An 18,563-nucleotide genomic window follows, 5' to 3' on the forward strand; every position below is an offset into this window, starting at 1 on the left:
GCAGAAAAGGGCAAACTGCCCATAATTATTCATCCTCCCCTATCCCCAGTTAAAACAATGAGAAACACAAGAAATTTTTGTAAAATTTATTCACAGTGCAGAAGTTGAGATGAATAAAACAGCTGACAATGGCATCTTGCCTCTGAGTTTGATTTATAAAAATATTAGTGAGCTCAATTTTCTATGTTTTGCTGTTTCATTTGGGGAATGATAACGAGAGTCTCTTTTATAATTACAAAACTTCAGGCTTCGATGTCATTTATCACAATGTAGTCTGGAATTCCTAAAATGTTCTGTCAGGGGTGATCTGGGTATTTCTGGGCTTGACATTTGATAGAAGTTGGGTAACCGAATATCACAGTGATATCTTTTTCCTATATATACCCTGTCATTCAAGGCATAGAGTTTATCAGCAATGTCACTGCCAATTAAAACTGAAAACAGGCGAGAAATGTAACGATGCTGAGCAAAGAGCAAATATAATTTCTTTCTCCTCCAAGACACATATCGGCAATCTGTTTCTGCTGTTAGGGTTACCTAAAAAATATAAAACCACATATAAACAAAGATTAGAAAGCGAGGAAAATTCTGCTTTTTTTTTTTTTTTTGCTTAAAATTTTAAATGAATCTTACTTGCTCCCCCCCCCCACCCTGCACCTTAGGTTAAAAAACCCACTGACCCACAATATTTTGTAAAGATATAAAAGGAAATTATAAAATTTATTAGCAGATATACATTTTATAACATGATTAATCACAATGTTGTCCCTATCTCCAATTTTTCTATTCTCTTAAGGTTGGGTATATGATATGAATGTTATTCAAGTGAGAAAACCAAAAAACCAAACCCATTGCCACTGAGCTGATTCCAACTCATAGTGACCCTATAAGGGAAAAGTAGTACTGCCCCCCAGAGTTTCCAAGGAGCGGCTGGTGGATTTGAGCTGCTGACCTTTTGGTTAGCAGCTGAGCTCTTAACCCCTGCGCCACCAGGGTTCCATTTAAGTGAGAGCTACTTGATTTTAAAAAAATAAAGTAAAATTGGCTAATGTTAGAGAAGTATTTCCAGGTCAGTCCTGGAGACTACACATTTAACCCTAACCCAGTTTCTGTAGTACAAAGTAGTATTTATATAGCTAATTTGTATATATATTTGTATACACACATGTCATATATATTAATAGGAAAAGAATACACTAATCAATGGAACCTACTGAAATAATTATCTTTCAAAACTACCATATATGGCTGCACCGTAGTGAGAGTAGGTTTAACATTTCATTGCTAGAAAACAACTGAAATCCATCAGCGTTTAAAATTATAAAAATCACCGATTTTGCAAAAGTGCAAATGTTTTGTTCTAGGTGTATTTCTAAACTGTTACATTGGCATTTTTTTTTTTTTTTACCTTACAGTCAACTCTCGATTGTATTTTAATTCTCAAATATGCAGTTATACAAAAGTGATCTCAAGAATATTTCTCATGGCCTTCTTCCTGTCATCTATAATACTGTTCTTCCCCTCATTGCCGGACCAATAAGGTGACATTAATCGACAGGAGTCAAACAGAGCTGGGAAGTCAAGCTGCAAAGTGCATTCCAAAATTAAATATAAATTACATTTTGTTTGTGAACAACTGCTGTTTATCTGTTTGGAAGAGGGAGCCTCAACTGGGTCCAGCTATTCCTTACCTGAAAAATGCCTTCCTCTGTGGGTCTCAGTGAATCCCACTCAGGAGAATCCAGGAACTGAAAGGGGAAAATGTAATGCAGAAATTCACCGTCAACTGTCACTCTGATCCTAGCAAAACACAAAGAACATCATTTATTAGGGAAGGAGAAAGACAGTACATAATTTGGGCGGGGGTTGGTATTTCAGATCTCTGATGACCTTTTTGCCTTTTAGATTTTTTTTCCTGTGTTTTAGATTTTTGAAGGGGAAAAAACTTAAATTCATATATTACAACAAATGACATAACATCCTCTAAGATTCATGTACCAGTGTTCCTCAACAAGATTCTGGAAGTATTGAGTGAAATTCATCAGAAAATTCATCAAACTGTACATTTATGATATCTGCATACACACACACACACATATGTATATATTATACTGCAATAGAAAGTTTCAAAGCACTTTATTGGACTGTAAATTAAGTAGAACATTTAAGAACATAAAGGACTTCCACTATAAATACCTCTGTAAGTGAAATATCTGATGTTTAGTTTTAGGCACAAGAAATCACATTATCTTTTCCTCCCCCAAAATTTGTTTTCAAAGTTCAAGTTTTTATATGCATTTTTTAAGTACCCCCCCACTTGTAGCAATACACAAATACTAGAATATACTGAAAAAAAAAAAGATAGAACTTTAATTTTCTTTATTAAAAGAATGCCCTTTCAAACATGCCAACTTAAGTAGTCTGTTAATTCAAGCTGGCACCACAGTCTTCTTAACTTCCAGTTATTAGTCTGGAAATAAATAGCGTCTCCAGATAGTAAACAAATTCATACTTTAATTTTAAGACCCACATCATTTGATTTCTAAGAAGAAATAGGTTCTAGATTATGTCCTACTTCAAGTAAACAAACCGTGTACTCTAAGTGACTATGTCCATGATTCGTATGTCAAAGACTTTCTCAAGCCTCAGGGTGATAAATACCACCCAGGACTATGCTACACCGAGACAGAAAAATATAGCAGAAAGAAATGGAAATTATTGCAGAGGATAGAAACACAAGTGCCAAGAATACAAACCTTCCTGAAACAAGCAGGGAGAGTTTATCGATGGACGTTTTCCCCTGCATGGCATAACAGTGCTCTTTTTCCAGAGTTACCACTTCAGAGCTCAAAGCAATGGTTCTGAAGACGGGCAAAGTGATCCCCAGAGGCTGGAAAAGGGAGCTGTATAACACCTGGAATTCTCGGGAAAAGGTTATGCTGCGGACTTGATATGCAATGTGAACAAATTGCATGAAGCAGATGACAAACAGTATAAAATTCCAGGAAAATATGTCGGCTGCACAGACATCTACCCAAGCCCAGACAGCTGAGCAGAGAAAACCCAATCCCAACAAACTGAAGACATAAAGGAGCCCGAAGAATCCACTTCCGCCCATGAAACCTACTACAAATAAAATACTGGCAAGGTGATAAATTGCCCCTTCAGCTTCTTGCTTCCAGGCTGTGCAGACTGGGTGTTCATCTAGTAGGTTCTTCCATAAACTTGAATTTCTTTCCATGGCTGGCTCACTTTTCGGTTGACTTTAGGTGATATTTAAGCAAGTAATTAAGTTCTTTGCTTCTTCATCATCAGAGTTTTGCTCAGTCTTCACAAAGCCAGAAAAAGCCTGGGCACTGGAGTTGTGGTGATTAAGTGTTGGGTGTGTATGGACCTTGAGAAACTAAGAATCCCACGTAAAGTTCTTTAAGTTCATTTGGACTCTGGATTTAGGTCTATTAGTGGATAGTTTGCTGTTTCCTGTTAAAGAGAAAAATAAATAAAGCACCTAATTAAGCAAGAAGGGGAAGAGAGATGTCTATTTAATGAATCAACATTATTACTTATGCAGGTTGACATCTTATTTTCTATGAAGTTAGAACATTTTAAGCACAAATGCTGTCAAGTGTTAATTCAATTTCTATGATATAAAAAGTATATTTTAGAGTATGCATAATGATAATAATAAATTACTTACAGAAATGTTAGTATTTAAAAGAATTTTTTAGCTACATATTTTCCAAGAAAGCTAAGTGCTATAATCAGATAGTCTCCACAACAGCCGTTCAGTGTACCTAAGAATCACTCGGGATAGTGACTAAAAATGCAGACTCTTAGAGACTCTTTTCAGATCTACTGAATGTATCAATCCATGGCCCACTGTTTGACAGATACTGTCTGACAATATGTTATTCAGTCTTTACAGATGAAGAATTTGAGGCTCAGAGAGGCTAAGTAATGTATCCCAGGCCATACAGTGGTCCGTGGCAGAACTTGTGCCCATGTGCTGGATCCAATCATGTGGCCTCTCACAATAGATTTTTTTTAAATAAGGCACTCTGGTTGTTTTCCTGTGGTGTTGGCTCTGACTCATGGAAATCTTATGCATAACAGAACAAAACATTGCCAGACTCTGTAGCATCTTCATGATTGTTGGTATGTTTGAGTCTGTTCTTGTGGCTACTGCGTCAATCCACCTCATTGATGTTCCCTTGTTTTCGTTGACCCTCTCCTTTACTAAACATGATGTCCTTTTAGGCACTTTAAAGAGTCCTAATAAATCAATAAACATAGGAAACACACACCTAGGAGTCAGATTTTAAGAGTGCACAGTAGGCTGTGAAAATATTTAATGAATTAGACTGAATTTTTTTGAGAAATGTAAATTCGGTACCACTTTACTGCATTAAAGGTTATTCTGGGTTAAAGGTTGCATCCATATAACTAAGTAAATAATATTAACATCCTGCTACTTACACATTAATTTACCAGATTGTCAAAAAATGTTACTGACTCTGTTCTTCTGCACATATATTCTCTACCCGTTCAGCCATATGGTAAAAATGCTAATATGTGATCTGAGCCAGGAGAGAATGTACCATGATAAGAGAGCTGTAGAATATGTATCATTTACCACCAGGTTTCTGAACAATAAATAGCTGAAGATGAAGTATTCATTAGGTTAGTATTTTTTAACCACAATAACATTCATAGCTTTCATGCTATATTTAGTGATTTTATTTTGGAAATAGATTATTTCCAGGGCACCTGCTAATAAAATATCAGATATCACAGATCTTGTCCCATAGAAAAAAATATACATACAGAGGTAAAAATGACTTTGCTGGAGTAAAAAATGCAACAGTGTCATTACCAAGAGTAGTAGAAAGGGAAATAAAGGAGCCACTGTTGTTGAAGTTCCTTACTTTTCATGTTGGATAGTGATTTCTTCCTCAGTGAGTAAGGACTCTAAGAGCATTGCTAGTGAACTCACTAAAAAAGAGAGAAAAACAGACAGGCAGACAGACAGAGACACACAAACTCTTACCTATAACTTACAGTCACATTGTTATTTTTACTTAAGTTGTTTCTAAATACATTTCAAACATTCTGCATACCCTATTCTCCCCCAAAATCATTCTGTGAGATTATGAGATTCAAGGCAGACTGGCACTTGAACATGTTCAGTCTCTCCCCTTTTAAACAAAATACAAAATCCTATTGCAACTGGATATTCACAAGAAAAAAAAAAGAATGAGAAGTGAGAACTGTGAAATACCAGAGTGTAAATGTCAGTCTCCCTGCTGTTTTACTTTTAAAACTAGGGTATTTTAAATTAATCAGTCCCTCAGGATACCAAACATAGCCGCTGAAGCCAATACTAAAAAAAAAAAAACACTCCCAGTAGAGCTCTGAACATTGGTTTGAACTTCCTTAAAACTTTATAATCCTCAACAAAGTGTTAAAACGATGTAATAGAAAAGGCCATGTGAAACACTTGTGGCAATTCACGAGGCATCTTACAGCAGTCTTAGTCCCTTATAGTCTTGATTCAGGGGATATTTTGGGGCCCCTACATTCCAGGAGCATGACCCAGTCTGATTATAAGAACTGTGCTTCCGGCCCATTCCAGTCTGCTTCTGTTTCAATAAGCTACTGCCACACCATCTTCCTATCTTTGATACTGTATTAACGCAGCACGCCGGCTGACCCTGATTAAATTACTCCACACTAAGCCCTTCTCCACTTGGTGTGTTTTTATTCAGTCACCAAAACAGATGTACTTTATTAGAAGAGGGAGAACTGACAGGGGCAGGTGACGAGCATGAGTGTCCCTCTGCTATGTGCCAGCAGCGCTATATGAATGTGCGGCATGATTCATCAACCAGCTGCCTGCCCCAAATGCCTGTAGGCCCCAAGCCATGTTTTTGAGTAAATAACTGCTGAAGTGTCAAAGCGGTACAATGGATTTCTTCCTTAAACAGTAAAGTTGATCTTCTCTGCAAAAGGAGTTGGCGCACGGAGATATAAATGATGGAGTCAAAACTAACTGTAAATAAATACAATAGTTCCAAGCTCCCCGCTTTTCTCCCTTTAAAGCATAAGATTCTGAGTTATAAAGAATTAGAAAAAGTGAAAGAAGATACAAGGATGTTCAATGAAATGTGATATAAACCTTGTGGCAAACTGAAAAAGATTTACTCAGAAATTGCATCTATCTGTTTGGAACTTTTACATGTATCATCTCATTGCATCACAATCATTGCCACGAGGGAAACCCCCAGAAAACAAAAGTAGCTGTTGAGTCAATCCCAACTCATAGCAAGCCTATAGGACAGAGCAGAACTGCCCCATAGGGTTCTCCAAGGAACAGCTGTTGGATTTGAACTGCTGACTTTGTCATTAGCAGCCAAGCTCTTAACCACTGTGCCACCAGAGCTCCAGCATGAGGGAGGCAGAATCTAAATCATCATCTCGAACTTACAAAGCAGACCGAAGGCACTTGCTTCAGGTCAAAGAGGCGGTAAGTCACAGCAGCAGTGTGGGAACTCAAGTCCTCCTGTGCCCAGCTTCATTCCGTCTCCAGCAGCCCATGCTGCCTTTAAAGGCCACGAATCAAATATGATTGTGTTGGTAGACCAAAGTGGGATATTCTGCCAGGACTGGTTTGTCAAGAAAATAAAACTTCTAATAGTGGATATTTAAGACCTGCTGTGTCCATCTACTTGTACTGGTCAATTCATAATGCTTAGAATAGTGCCTGTGACATAGAAAGCCACGCATGAAACAATTTGCTGTATTATTATTCAACATTTGCTGACTTCCTTTCCTAGACGCTGAAATTTAAAGGGCAGCAGAAGCAAAGACAAATGTTTTTGTATATCTCACCTCCGGCACTCAATGAATGTTGATTGAATACATTTGTACGGAGGTGCAAGCTCTCTGCCTTTTCCATTGCCACCTTCTACCCAATTTAACAGATGTTTTAACCATCTTCTGTCACTTAGAGGCACAGAAGTGGGAAGGATCCAACCTCCAAGATAGTTCAGCACAAAAAACACTGAGAAGTTGGACCATCACTTTTTTAAAGTGTGTGGTACAACTCCAAATGTATAGGGGTATCCTATTGTCTTCTGACAACCTTGAGCTCCTTAAGAGCAGTTTAATTACTGATTTGATTTAACAACAACAATGACGCTGGTAGGTTGTGGTATTGAGTTAATTTGGGTTACTAGGCAACCCATAAGATCAAAATTCCATCAATACTCATTAATTAGAATCAGATCCTAACTTTAGTATGTGTTCCATATGCTAAATTCTCATTTCCTTAAGCTGGTTTTCTTTACTTCAACACTTACTATGTGTAATGGGGTTGCCATGAGTCAGAATCGACTTGATGATAACTAGTTTGTTTTTTGGTAGCAGACTGGAGAGGAATTGGAAGTCAAACACACTGCTGCTGGCCTAGAAGAAAGCGATCATCCATGCTGGCAAGTGTCTACGGGGACCACAGGCAAGGAATTGTGGGAGGCCTCTAGGGGCTAAGAGAAGTCTCTAACCAACAGTTAGAAAGATAATGGGGACCTCAGTCCTACAACTGCAAGGAATTGAATTCCACCAACCACCTAAAGGAGTTTGTGAGAGGACCCTGAACTCAAAAGTGAAGTGCAGCGTGGCTGAGCAAAGGAGTCTGTGTCCATGGGACTCCTCACTCATGGAAACCATGAGGTGATAAATTTGTATGGTTTTAAGCCACTAAGTTTATGGTAATTAGTTACACAGTAATAGAAAACTAATACACACACATACACAATTATGAGTACTCATTCTACGTGAGGCTTTTCATTAATCTAGTATACATTTTACAACAGACTCGGAACACAGGTCTATGGAACAGAAGACATTCTATACTTGCTGGATTTAAACCAGAAAAATCAGGTGAGAGCAGTTCCTCAATAGTATCTGGAAATAAGACACTATGGGAGGTCCTAGGAATTACGCTTAAATTCTCTGATGGTGGTTTCTGGCATCACTTTAGAGGTTTTCATTTCATGGAGTCAGGTGCCCCCAACACCATCAAGTGTTTGGACACATGGGAAACTTCCAGACTTCCAACTTCATACACTAATCTCCAAAACTCCTGGAATATCATGTTTTCTTCATGACTTTTAGCTCAGTCCTTTGTAAAATTGAGCCATGCAGACAAGACACATATCTGGCATTTCAGACACAGGCAGAGATTGACACTCAAACTATAGTGCACAGAAACTAAACACAAATCACTCTGTAATTGAGCAATGGGGAATGAATGCAATATCTAACTGGCATTTTCTCAATCCTCATATACTACTACCAGCATCTAGCATTTACTGAGCACTTGCTATGTGCCAGACACTTTTCTAAGAACCTTAAAGTAGTATGCTATTTAATTCCAAAAACTTTTTGTTGTTGTTGTTGCTTTAAGGTGAAATCCACATAACATACAATTAACCACTTTAAATGTACAAGTTAGTGGTATTTAGTGCATTTACAATGTGGTACAACCACCAGCCCTCTCTAGTTTCACCCACAACTTTTTGAACTAGGTAGGTATTATGGACTGAATTGTGTCCTCCAAAAATACGTGATGTAAATTCTAGCCTCCGTCAACACATTTGCGAATGCACTGTCTTTGCTTTGTTAATGAAACAGGATTAGTGTAGGGTATATCTTGAGTCAATCTCTTTTGAGATATAAGAGATTAAATAAGCAAGGGAGAGGAGCAGAGATAGAGTAAGACAGATACCAAGACACATGGAGATCTCCAAGGAACAAGGAAACAGAAGCTGAAGAGCCAAAGACCTTCCCCAAGAGCTGAAAGAAACAAAAAGCCTTCCCCTAGGCCTGGCATCCTGAATTCAGACTTCTAGCTTCCTAAACTGTGAGAAAATAAATTTCTGTTTGTTAAAGCCATCCACTTGTGGTACTTCCATTATAGCAGCACTAGATGACTAAGACAGTACTTTACTGTCCCCACTTTACAGATGAGAAGACTGAGATACAGGGAGGTTAAATAGGTTGCCAAAGGATACACAAATGATAGAGCCCAGATTCAATCCCAGGTAAGCATACGCCACTGTCTGTTCTCTTAATCACCATGATACACTGTTTCGTGTATAATTTCAATCTAAATATCTGTTCTTATTGGAACAGATCAACAACATTATTGTTTTTCCCTTCAGTTTAATATTCAATGAATTTAGATGACTTTCTAAGAAGCTACAATTTTTCCAACCACAGAGGAGTGGTAGGATGGGTCCTACCGGTTGAGTTACTCAGTGTCTTATAATTCCAAAAATCCTTGATAGGAAGCAGCGGCAGTAAATCTTTCCATTTCAAGCATGCCATTTGACTACTTTGAAATAAACAATCCCTATGCTCTGCTTCAGGTTCTTCTGACTTCTCCATGTCCTGAAATGGTTAAAGGTGTGAGCAGGAAGCCATTCACTTTTGATCAGCTGCTATTATGTCATGCAGTAAGTTTGCCAGAGAGAGATCCCTGCTGAAAGATATAGGAGGAGTCATTTCTAGATACTTCTCAATGGTGGTGATGTTGTTGTTGGGTGCTGTTGAGTCGATTCCAACTCATAGGGACCGCATGACAGAGTAGAACTGCCCCATAGGATTTTCTTGGCTGTAATCTTCATGGGAGCAGATGTCCAGGTCTTTGTCTCGCAGGTCTGCTGGGTAGGATCAAACCACCAACATTTTGGTTAGCCAAGCACCTAACCATTGTACCGCAAAGGCACCTTGGAATCAATGGTATACACCTTTATTTCCCTTTACTTCAAGTGACCTGTACACAGGAAATAAATTTATTTTTCTATGTATAGATCAGGTCCTGAAGTTTCTTCATGGCAAATATGTCTAAATCATGTGTGCTAGCTAACTAGGGACAATCTTTTTTTCTTCTTTTTTTCCTGACTAAATTATCAGGTGGACCACACCCTAGGGTCAGGACAGTCACTTTTGGACCTTAGTGACAGCTGGACTCCCCTAGTACAGGGACTACCAGGTGTAGGTAGCATCCTTATTGTCTTAACAGCATGACACTTAATAGCACTTTTATGCTATTTTTAATCAACCAACTATAGTCAGTTCTGCTCTAACCCAGCATATACAATCTTAAAACTCACTGCGCTATGCAAAATGGTACAATGAAAACCACAGGACTTATAGAAAAAATGGAGTTGCGATATAACACTCAAAAATCTTTGTCAGTGACACATTTTGAAAAAGATAGGCATTTAATAAAAACAGTAGCCCAGTTTCATAAATGTTAAATGGTTAAGAAATTCACAAATACTACAATGAATATGGCACGTTACCTTTACAAAGACTTGAAGTTTGCCATGGAACTGGCATTGGAAAGGTTGAAGTTTGTGAATTATTGTGAAGTAGTGGAAAATGGTATAAAAAATTGTGACTTTTCACAACCGTAAATCCTGGGGCATCTTTTTCTGTCTTGGAAATACAAGTCCTTTGAGATATGTGTTTATAACAGATATCTGTTTCATCAAAACTGAAAATTTGATCAATGTAGAGCTTTCTTCCACTGACTTTTGTATCACTGCTGTAAATTTTTTTGCTCTACCCCGACAGCTGAAGGCTTTGGAAACTGGTTCTGTCTGATACCACCGAGCAGGCACTACTTGCGCTAAGAAGAGCGTTTCTGCTGGATGTGGCAATTCCCCTTTGAGGTCTTTTTATATATGGTGCCTTCTCTTCAATGGTGAGAAACACTGCTCTTGATTTTTCCCCATTTGGTCTTCAATCCACTTGCTCAACAATCTTTCCATTTCTTCTGTTAAGCCTTGTTGTTAACTGACTTTGCAGCACTTGAAGCTATCCCATTTCTTTTATCTTCATGGCGCTGCTTCTAATGGTCTGCACGTGGATTGCCCCTTGTTCCTGATGCTCAGGAGAGACCACATAGCCTTTTGTTTCTTTCAAAACCCTTGATTATTTCAAGCTTCTCCTCACTAGTAAGGCTTTCCTGTTGCCTGCGCTATTCCGCTTTTGAACCAAGATGCATAGACATGCTTGGGATGGTGAATGAGTGTGTTTTTATATTAAAAAGTTCATAAGTGCGAAGGACTAGCAAAACACAACCTTGCCAGAAAACACAGTGACTTGAGGTAGCTGGTAGATACGTGAGGTGTGTGTGTGTGTGTGTGTGCATTTTGTGTATCCCTACACGGCTCAGTTCTTTTCTGGTTGCAGTTCAGTGCATTCACTAGCATTTCACCCAGTGTTTCTTGTGGAGAAAATCGTGAGTAAGCAAATGTGAAATTCATGTTACGCTCTGATTGTTTCCTAAGATGTCAATCATATTGGAACAATGCTTACTGGGCCAGTAAAATGTGATTAATATATTCAAAAATTCAATAAATTCCTACCCTCATGGAGCGTACATTTTGGTGACATTCAAATTTTGACACTATTTCAGTCCAGTTTCTAAATCAAATAATTCATTTCTCTTTGTTTGGCTAGGAAAAGGATTTAATTTAGGACAATCCTATAGGAGGTCTCTTTGAAATAGCTAAGAAGACATATTATGCAAATAAATGTAACTTACTTAAATAAAACTCATTTAAAGTCAGTTGTTGCATATTTCATTTTTTAATAAATGCTACATTTTAAAAGATTTTTTAAAGTTTTAAAAATCAGAATGCAAACAAGCCTGATTTTTAAGCACTTCCAGCAAAGACTCCTCCCTCAAAAAAAAAACATTAGGTGTGGTACTGGAGTAATAACGCATTACATATAATGAGTCTGTTTCTGGGTAACGAAGAATAGGTGTATCCGGGGATATACTAACCTACACTTAGCAGGTCGTTGTTTTCTTTCCAACTCCTTAGCTACAAAACTAATCATACACTAAGGATATAGTGACATTGCTGGCCTTAGCACTACCATGTTCTTATGGATTTAAGTATAAAGACATAAGTTACACAAAACTTTAAGAAACTTGCTATGTTTTATTAAGCAAGTAAAATAGTTTAACAATAACCAGTAAGATTCGTACTTTCACTGAAATTATCCTGTAAAAAGATTTCATCAGTACATTGGCCTTTTTATTTCTTGCCATGTTGAAACCATTGCACACATTAATGGTGAATATTTAATATATATGCCAACTTTTTGTAGCTTAAAAAAGCTGTGTTAAGACCTTAGTTCCACAAAGATATTTATGAATCTTAGTACTTAATAGTCAGGAATTTATTTTCCCTTTAGATTTCTTTGGTCACACAGATTGTTTGGTATTGGCTGACAGTACTCATGTATATGAAAATTACAAGAGCATTTTTTAAAAAAGTGTGCCTTAAACTTGTGATCAAAGGTGAGGGCAACCTGCTGTAGTGAAAGTACAGGACTGGATGATTAGGGACCTGGGCTGTATGCCTGGCTCCAGCATTTAACCTCTCTGGACCTCAGTTTACTCCTCTGAAATAAGGGGGCTGGACCTCATTATCAAGGGGCACAGTAATGGCTGCTGTGGCAACCAGACAGCTGGTGAAGACTAGCGAAGCATGGTATAAGGAAGATACCCTGGAGTGTTCATACCCCATCCGAAAGGGGCAATCCCTCTTTAGCACCAGCTGATTGTTGGGAGCCCAGTATTGCCAGATCATCTGATTTTCCAAGAGATACTAAAAATCCAGATTTTATGGGAACCCTCCTGATTTTAAAATGCTTGCAGCTTAATAACATTTTTACAAACACTGTAAAATGAGTGTTTGTGAGTATTTGTAAAGATGTTATTAAGCTGCAAGCATTTTAAAATCAGGAGGGTTCCCATAAAAACACTTTTACAAACGCTGTGTATATAAGAAGGTCCCTGGGTGGCACAAAGGGTTTACTCTTGTCTACTAACCTAAAGGTTGGTGGTTTGAACCAGTGGCACTGCAGAATAAAGATCTAGAGACCTTCTTCTGTAAAGATTATAGCCAAGGAAAACCTATGGGGCAGTTCTCCTCTGTAACACATGAAGTTGCCATGAGTCGGAATCAATTAGAAAGAAATGGGTTTGGGTTGGGATTTGGTGTGTGTAAGAGCCAATGATAAGCAGGTCAAACATCAGAAGCTAAATATGGCTGCAGGCTGCCAGTCTGCAACTTTGGGAACTCAGAGCTATTAAACCCATTAGGTCAAACTAATCTAGACTAAGATGACCACAAATACGTCATTTTTGCGTTTAACATTCCCCTTCCGAAATAAAATGTATTTATTAGGAATTATGTTTTTCCCTGGAATCTCTGAGTTGTGTAAATGGTTAACGTGCTCAGCTGATAACAGAAGGGTTGGAAGTTTGACTGCACACGGAGGTGTCTCAGAAGAAAGACCTGACAATCTACTTCCAAAAAATCAGCATTGAAAACCCTGCAGAGCACAGTTCTGCTCTGACACACATGGGGTCTATATGAGTCAGAATCAACTCAGTAGCAACCGGTTGCTTGGTTGATTTTCTTCATTGTGCAGTTAGAATCTTCATCTTAAACTTCCTTTCCTATCTGACCAAGTATTGGTCCAGAAAGGTCCACTATAGCTGGTGGGTTTCCCTAAGTTGCCAAGATTTCATTTAAATTTTAAAATGGATACAAAGAACAGAAAATAAACTCTGACCCTATAACATATAGACCTTCCACAAAGAATTTTTAAGTGTTTTTGATTATATCCTTTTTCTTTGGAGATTAAATTTCCTCTTATAGCAGAAGAAACAGGGCACTACCCATCATTCATGCATTGTTGCTTCCAGAACAATTGTAACATGTATTTGGAACTTGAATTTTAACACAACCCCTCTGCCATTTTAAATGGAGAAAAAAGTACAGAAAGTAATAACAACCACATCTATTAAGCAGCCACTCTGTCAAACCTGCACAAAGTACTGTATAAATGTCATTTCACAGCTATGAAAATACTGGGGCTAACTGGGGAAAGAGGTAGTTACTTTCTTAGTTTACAAGCAAGGAAACCTCTCTAAGAAAGACCTGGACAAGTTAGAATCCAGATCTCTTCTTTCCTTACCTGCTGCTGCTGACACCGTTCTACATCTTAACTTATGAATCAGTTATATTTTTAATAATTTAAACAATCATCATGAAAGCAGAAGAATACAGACAGAAATTAAAACAGTGAATAGGTAATAAATATGGAAGACAAAGACATGCCAATGTAAGAAAAATTGGTGTTCTTGCAGTAGACAATCACAAAATGGAAAAGAAAAATCATTCATAAAGGTAAAAAGTATCCTGAAATGAAGGAAATAAATGCACCAAGTTCCATGAAAAAATTGATAAGGAACTTAGCCAAGAAACAGCCTAGCTCAGTTACTAAACTTCAAGAACAGAAAGAAATCTTTAGGATTTTAGGCAGAAAAAGCAAGTCAATTGTGTGGAGGAGTAATTTTAGGCTAGCGTTAGACTTCACAGCCAAATTAAATGCCAGAAGCTAACAGAGCAAGGGCTACATAATTCTGAGGGAAGGAAATTATACTCAAAAATGTTTCAAGCACTTAAACAGTAACAAGGAAATGAGCCCTTCCTGAAAAAACAAACTACATGGTCGTAGAATCTAGCCAATCAAAGGATGAATTAAAATTTAAAAGTCAGTACATGAGAGAGTCCAGTGATCAGCAGTGATTCTATTTAGTTATAAAACTAAGACAAAATAACATCAAAAAGGAGGTTTATGAAACAGAGTGAAATGTTATAGCATTTCTGCCTTCTATCTATCAGCCTATCCTTCTATTGTATAAATGCATAGAAGGACATATGCAGTGATCTTAACTTAATGTTAAGGACAGTTATTTCTGGATGGTGGAATCCTAACTATTTTTACTTTCTTCTTTGTATATATCTTCATTGTTTGAATTCTTTGTAATGATTTTACAGAACAATAAGGTGATCCATATTTTAACTAGTAAAAATTTAAATACAAACATTTCAAAGGATATAATAAAAATCTATGAATCCAACAACTGGAATTAACATGTATCAACATTGTCATATTTTCTCTAGTTTTTTTTATAATAAAAGAAATAAAACATTCCATATGCAAAACATTGAAAATCCCTATGAATTATTTTCCAATACCATTCCCAGCCCACCTACCTCTCTGTATAATTTATATATATATATCTTTCTAGCCCATATTTAAATATTCACTAATAAAAAACACACACAAACAATTCTAAATGAAATGATGTATTGCAAATGTCTCTTACTTTTTTTTTTCAAATTCACACTTAAGAATCTTTCTGATGACTAACTCTAAACATACTCAAAAATAAAGAAAATAGTATATAATAAATCCCTGTATAATCATTGCCCAGATTCAATAATTATGAAGTTTTACTGATAGTGTTTTTCAAATTAAAAGCAAAAACTGTAACCAGTTGTTCAGCCTACAGTTTGTTCAGTCAATAAACAAACACTTTCCAAGGAAAACAAGGAGAGCTAAAGTTAGCTCTGTTCTTGCTATGCGCCAGGCACTGAGTCTTACAAACAGGGACCCAATTAGGAGTCACAGCTCTGCAACCTTAGTATGATCAGCATTGTTCAGGGTGGGAAATGAGGCTCAGGGAGATCAGACCCTTCTGTAGGGTCAACCAGTTGCTTGTTCTTCATAGGAACACCCTTTCCCCACCCTTGATGACAAGCCCCCATCACCAATTTTCAGAACGGTTGAGACCCACTGAAGATTATTATTATTTCTATTGAAGAACACAAATGAGGTCTGTGTGAATTACTCCCTGGATACTCTGGGTTGGAGGAAGGCCCAGCAATGTTATAGGTACTTCAAGTATTTATTTATTTTAATTTAGAAAATATTCATTGTAACTTTCACTTTAAGACATAAGGAGAAAAACATTTTCCTTTTTAAAAAAATGATTCATTAATTGGAGGTAAATTCTTACCTATAGTACAAAATCTCTAACAGTCATAATTCAAAAAAAAAAAAATCTGAAATGCAACTTGCAGGCTTGTAAATCTATTGCAAATATTGTCCAAAGCAGTTTTGAAACTTTTAGCTGCCTGTGTTATTATACTCATAAACTATAGCAAATGCACCATAACTGCTCTTGATGTTTCCTGGATACTGTTTCAAATGCAGGTGTGAATACTCCTGTGCGTCAATCCTATTAGTTGTGTGGTAAGAAGTACCGAATTTTGATTTCCCATGACACATTTTTATTTAATAGCAAAGAATGTCACCATTTAGAAGCACAAGATGCATAATGATTTAACTCTTTTGAGAGACTGATCTGATTAAAGAAACTCAACTGTCAAATGTCTCCAAGTTTAAATGTATAAGATTTTTAGGGCAAGTGATGTCTTACTCTAGATTTCAATTAATATTTGTATCCCAAACTCTTCAAGAGACAAATAGACTTGCAGGACAGAAAGGAGCCTTAGATCAGCCAGACCTCTTCATTTTGCGAATGTGAAACCTGAGATCCAATTTTCGTTGATGTTTTTTGTTCAGTATAGTGTCTGTGGTTTTCTGTTGCTACAAATATTGCCAGATTACTGTACTCTCACACCAGGGATTTTATGCAACAGTCCCTGGAATTAAAAACGAGAAGAATTAAAAAAAAAAAAAAGCCACCAAACCTCAGCATGAACAGGCAGCAATAATTTTTTAAGGCTGCCATCAAACTCAATTGCAAATTCAAAATACCTAATACAAGAGTTAGAGTGAAAAGTCAGGAAGTTTAGTAAGTCAAATTATATTCAAAAGTGGCCTGCTTCTACTTCTATTTTATTATTTATTATTCACATGTTGTATTTCTCACTTTAAGGAGCCCTGGTGGCAGTGGTTAAGCGCTGGGTTGCCAACCGAAAGGTCAGCGGTTGAAACCCACTAGCCGCTCTGCGGGAGAAAGACGTGGCAGTCTGCTTCTGTAAAGATTACAGCCTTGGAAACCCTGTGGGGCAGTTTTACTCTGTTCTCTAGGGTCGCTATGAGTCAGAATCGACTCCGACGCAATGGGTTTAGGTTTGGTTTCTCACTTTATGCAAATATCTCCCGGTGAAAACAATTTTTGCCACAACCCTCTTACTCTATTTCGATTAATGCCTTTAATATTTCCCTAGGATACAGACCATCAAAACTATACCACTGTAACTGACCTTGGTGATGAGGTAATTAAGTGGTTTTCAAAAGTCTTTCTTTTCCCTTTTTTTTTTTGGCAAGGGATTTCCCCAAATAGAAAAACCAGGTCAGCGGGAGTTGATTTAGTTGATGATCGCGGGCAGCTTCCTTGTGCCCCAGCCCGGTGTGCAAACCCTGGCCCCAGTCAGTCCCTTTGCAGACCAGAGAAAGGAAACTACCAGTCACAGCACAACTTCCCCAGGGTTAAGTTAGGGCCCCTTGGACCAGCTTTTCTCCTTCGCAAATCCGGCCCCTTTGGGCTCCAAGGTGCCTGAGACAAGAGTGGAAAGAGTGGCTTGGTCCTGACCACACTAGGTTCTCGGACCTGAGGGAGTAGAGCTGGGAGGAAAGTTCGCCCCGAGGCCTCTAGGACAGACGACTGGCGTCCTCAAGGGCCAGCGCGGGTGGAACCCGCAGCCTTCGACCCCCAGCCCTGCTGAGCTGCCAGCGGCGCCGCGCGTTCCTCAGGGTTCTCGGTTGGCTGGTGCGGAGCGGCGGAGCGAACAGCACCGACACACATGGACGACGAAGCATGGGTGCCCCCGGGGGTCGGCATACTGGCAGCTCCAACCCAGGGGGGGGTGGGGGTAGAAGCCACCCAACCAAAGTTGCCCGAAGCGGCCGCCAGGTGCAAGGGTGCCGACAGCTCCTGGCAGGCGGTGGCCGCGCCCCCCCGGGGCTCCCCTTCTTACCTTTCCTTCCCTGGCCCTGCACAGAGTTCTGGCCTGGATCCTGCAGAAGTTTCGTGGCCGAGTACGCTGGGCCCGACTGGCCGGCGCAGAAGCCCGGGGCGCCGGCCTCGCGCCCTCCTCGCCTCCCACACGGCCAGCGCCTGCCCAGCGCCCGGGCGCAGGGTGACCGCAGCCGGCTCTGGAGCTGCGCGGCGACGCGGGCGGACGCCGGGCACGGGCGCGCGCCCTGGGGCGCAGCGGGGCGGGTGCCGGCGGCGGCCACTCCTCGGCTGGGATAGCCCCAGCCCCCAGGGAGCAGGCGGCACTGCCACCGGGCTGCAAGACTGCTGATAGACCTAGCTACCGCTGTGAACCAAAGTTTGCAAAGACGTGTTTCTCTGTTTGTGCACGGCTTGGTATTATACCAGGCTGAACGTCTTTTTTTTTCCCAATCAACATTTGCATTTAATCAAAATTCAAGACTTTCAGAAAATAGATATGATTTCCATATAATAATGTTTGTGCCCTCCCCTCCACACACACCCACACTATAAGCCACGTACACCAAAATGAGACAAAAGACCACAGGGGATGGGACTATTTGAGCCTGTAGGATGGAGAAAGGTTAAGATCTTTATTCAAATCAAGGCAAATGGGTAAATGACGTTGTCATAAGGGGAAAAACACGAATGG

General features: G+C 39.0%; 1 protein-coding gene across 3 annotated transcripts; it reads right to left on the reverse strand.

Moving 5' to 3' along the window:
• Positions 1-96: 96 nt before the first annotated feature.
• Positions 97-18,103, reverse strand: POPDC3 (popeye domain containing 3). 3 transcript variants are annotated; one of them, XM_049875509.1, is made up of 5 exons: positions 17,892-18,103; positions 4,926-4,992; positions 2,757-3,480; positions 1,692-1,800; positions 97-537 (listed from the first exon to the last, which is right to left on the reverse strand). In XM_049875509.1, the coding sequence occupies exons 3-5, from the start codon at positions 3,239-3,241 to the stop codon at positions 256-258; spliced, it is 876 nt and encodes a 291-aa protein (XP_049731466.1). In that variant the 5' UTR covers positions 3,242-3,480; positions 4,926-4,992; positions 17,892-18,103; the 3' UTR covers positions 97-255. The 3 variants fall into 3 exon arrangements, with proteins under 3 accessions (XP_049731466.1, XP_049731474.1, XP_049731459.1); XM_049875517.1 differs by having other exon boundaries at positions 4,874-4,992; XM_049875502.1 differs by lacking the exon at positions 4,926-4,992.
• Between the last annotated feature and the right edge of the window lie 460 nt (positions 18,104-18,563).

Source organism: Elephas maximus, chromosome 1, assembly GCF_024166365.1.
Source record: "Elephas maximus indicus isolate mEleMax1 chromosome 1, mEleMax1 primary haplotype, whole genome shotgun sequence".
NCBI classification, from domain to species: domain Eukaryota; kingdom Metazoa; phylum Chordata; class Mammalia; order Proboscidea; family Elephantidae; genus Elephas; species Elephas maximus.

What these genes read in the sequence shown, in the direction of transcription:
- POPDC3 (XM_049875502.1), bottom strand. Translation starts at nt 3,241, where the DNA reads ATGGAAAGAAATTCAAGTTTATGGAAGAACCTACTAGATGAACACCCA. An exon ending in TCCCTGCTTGTTTCAGGAAG is followed by an intron (nt 1,801 to 2,756) that starts GTTTGTATTCTT and finishes GTGTTTTGCTAG; the next exon opens with GATCAGAGTGACAGTTGACG. An exon ending in CAGAGGAAGGCATTTTTCAG is followed by an intron (nt 538 to 1,691) that starts GTAAGGAATAGC and finishes TATATTTTTTAG; the next exon opens with GTAACCCTAACAGCAGAAAC.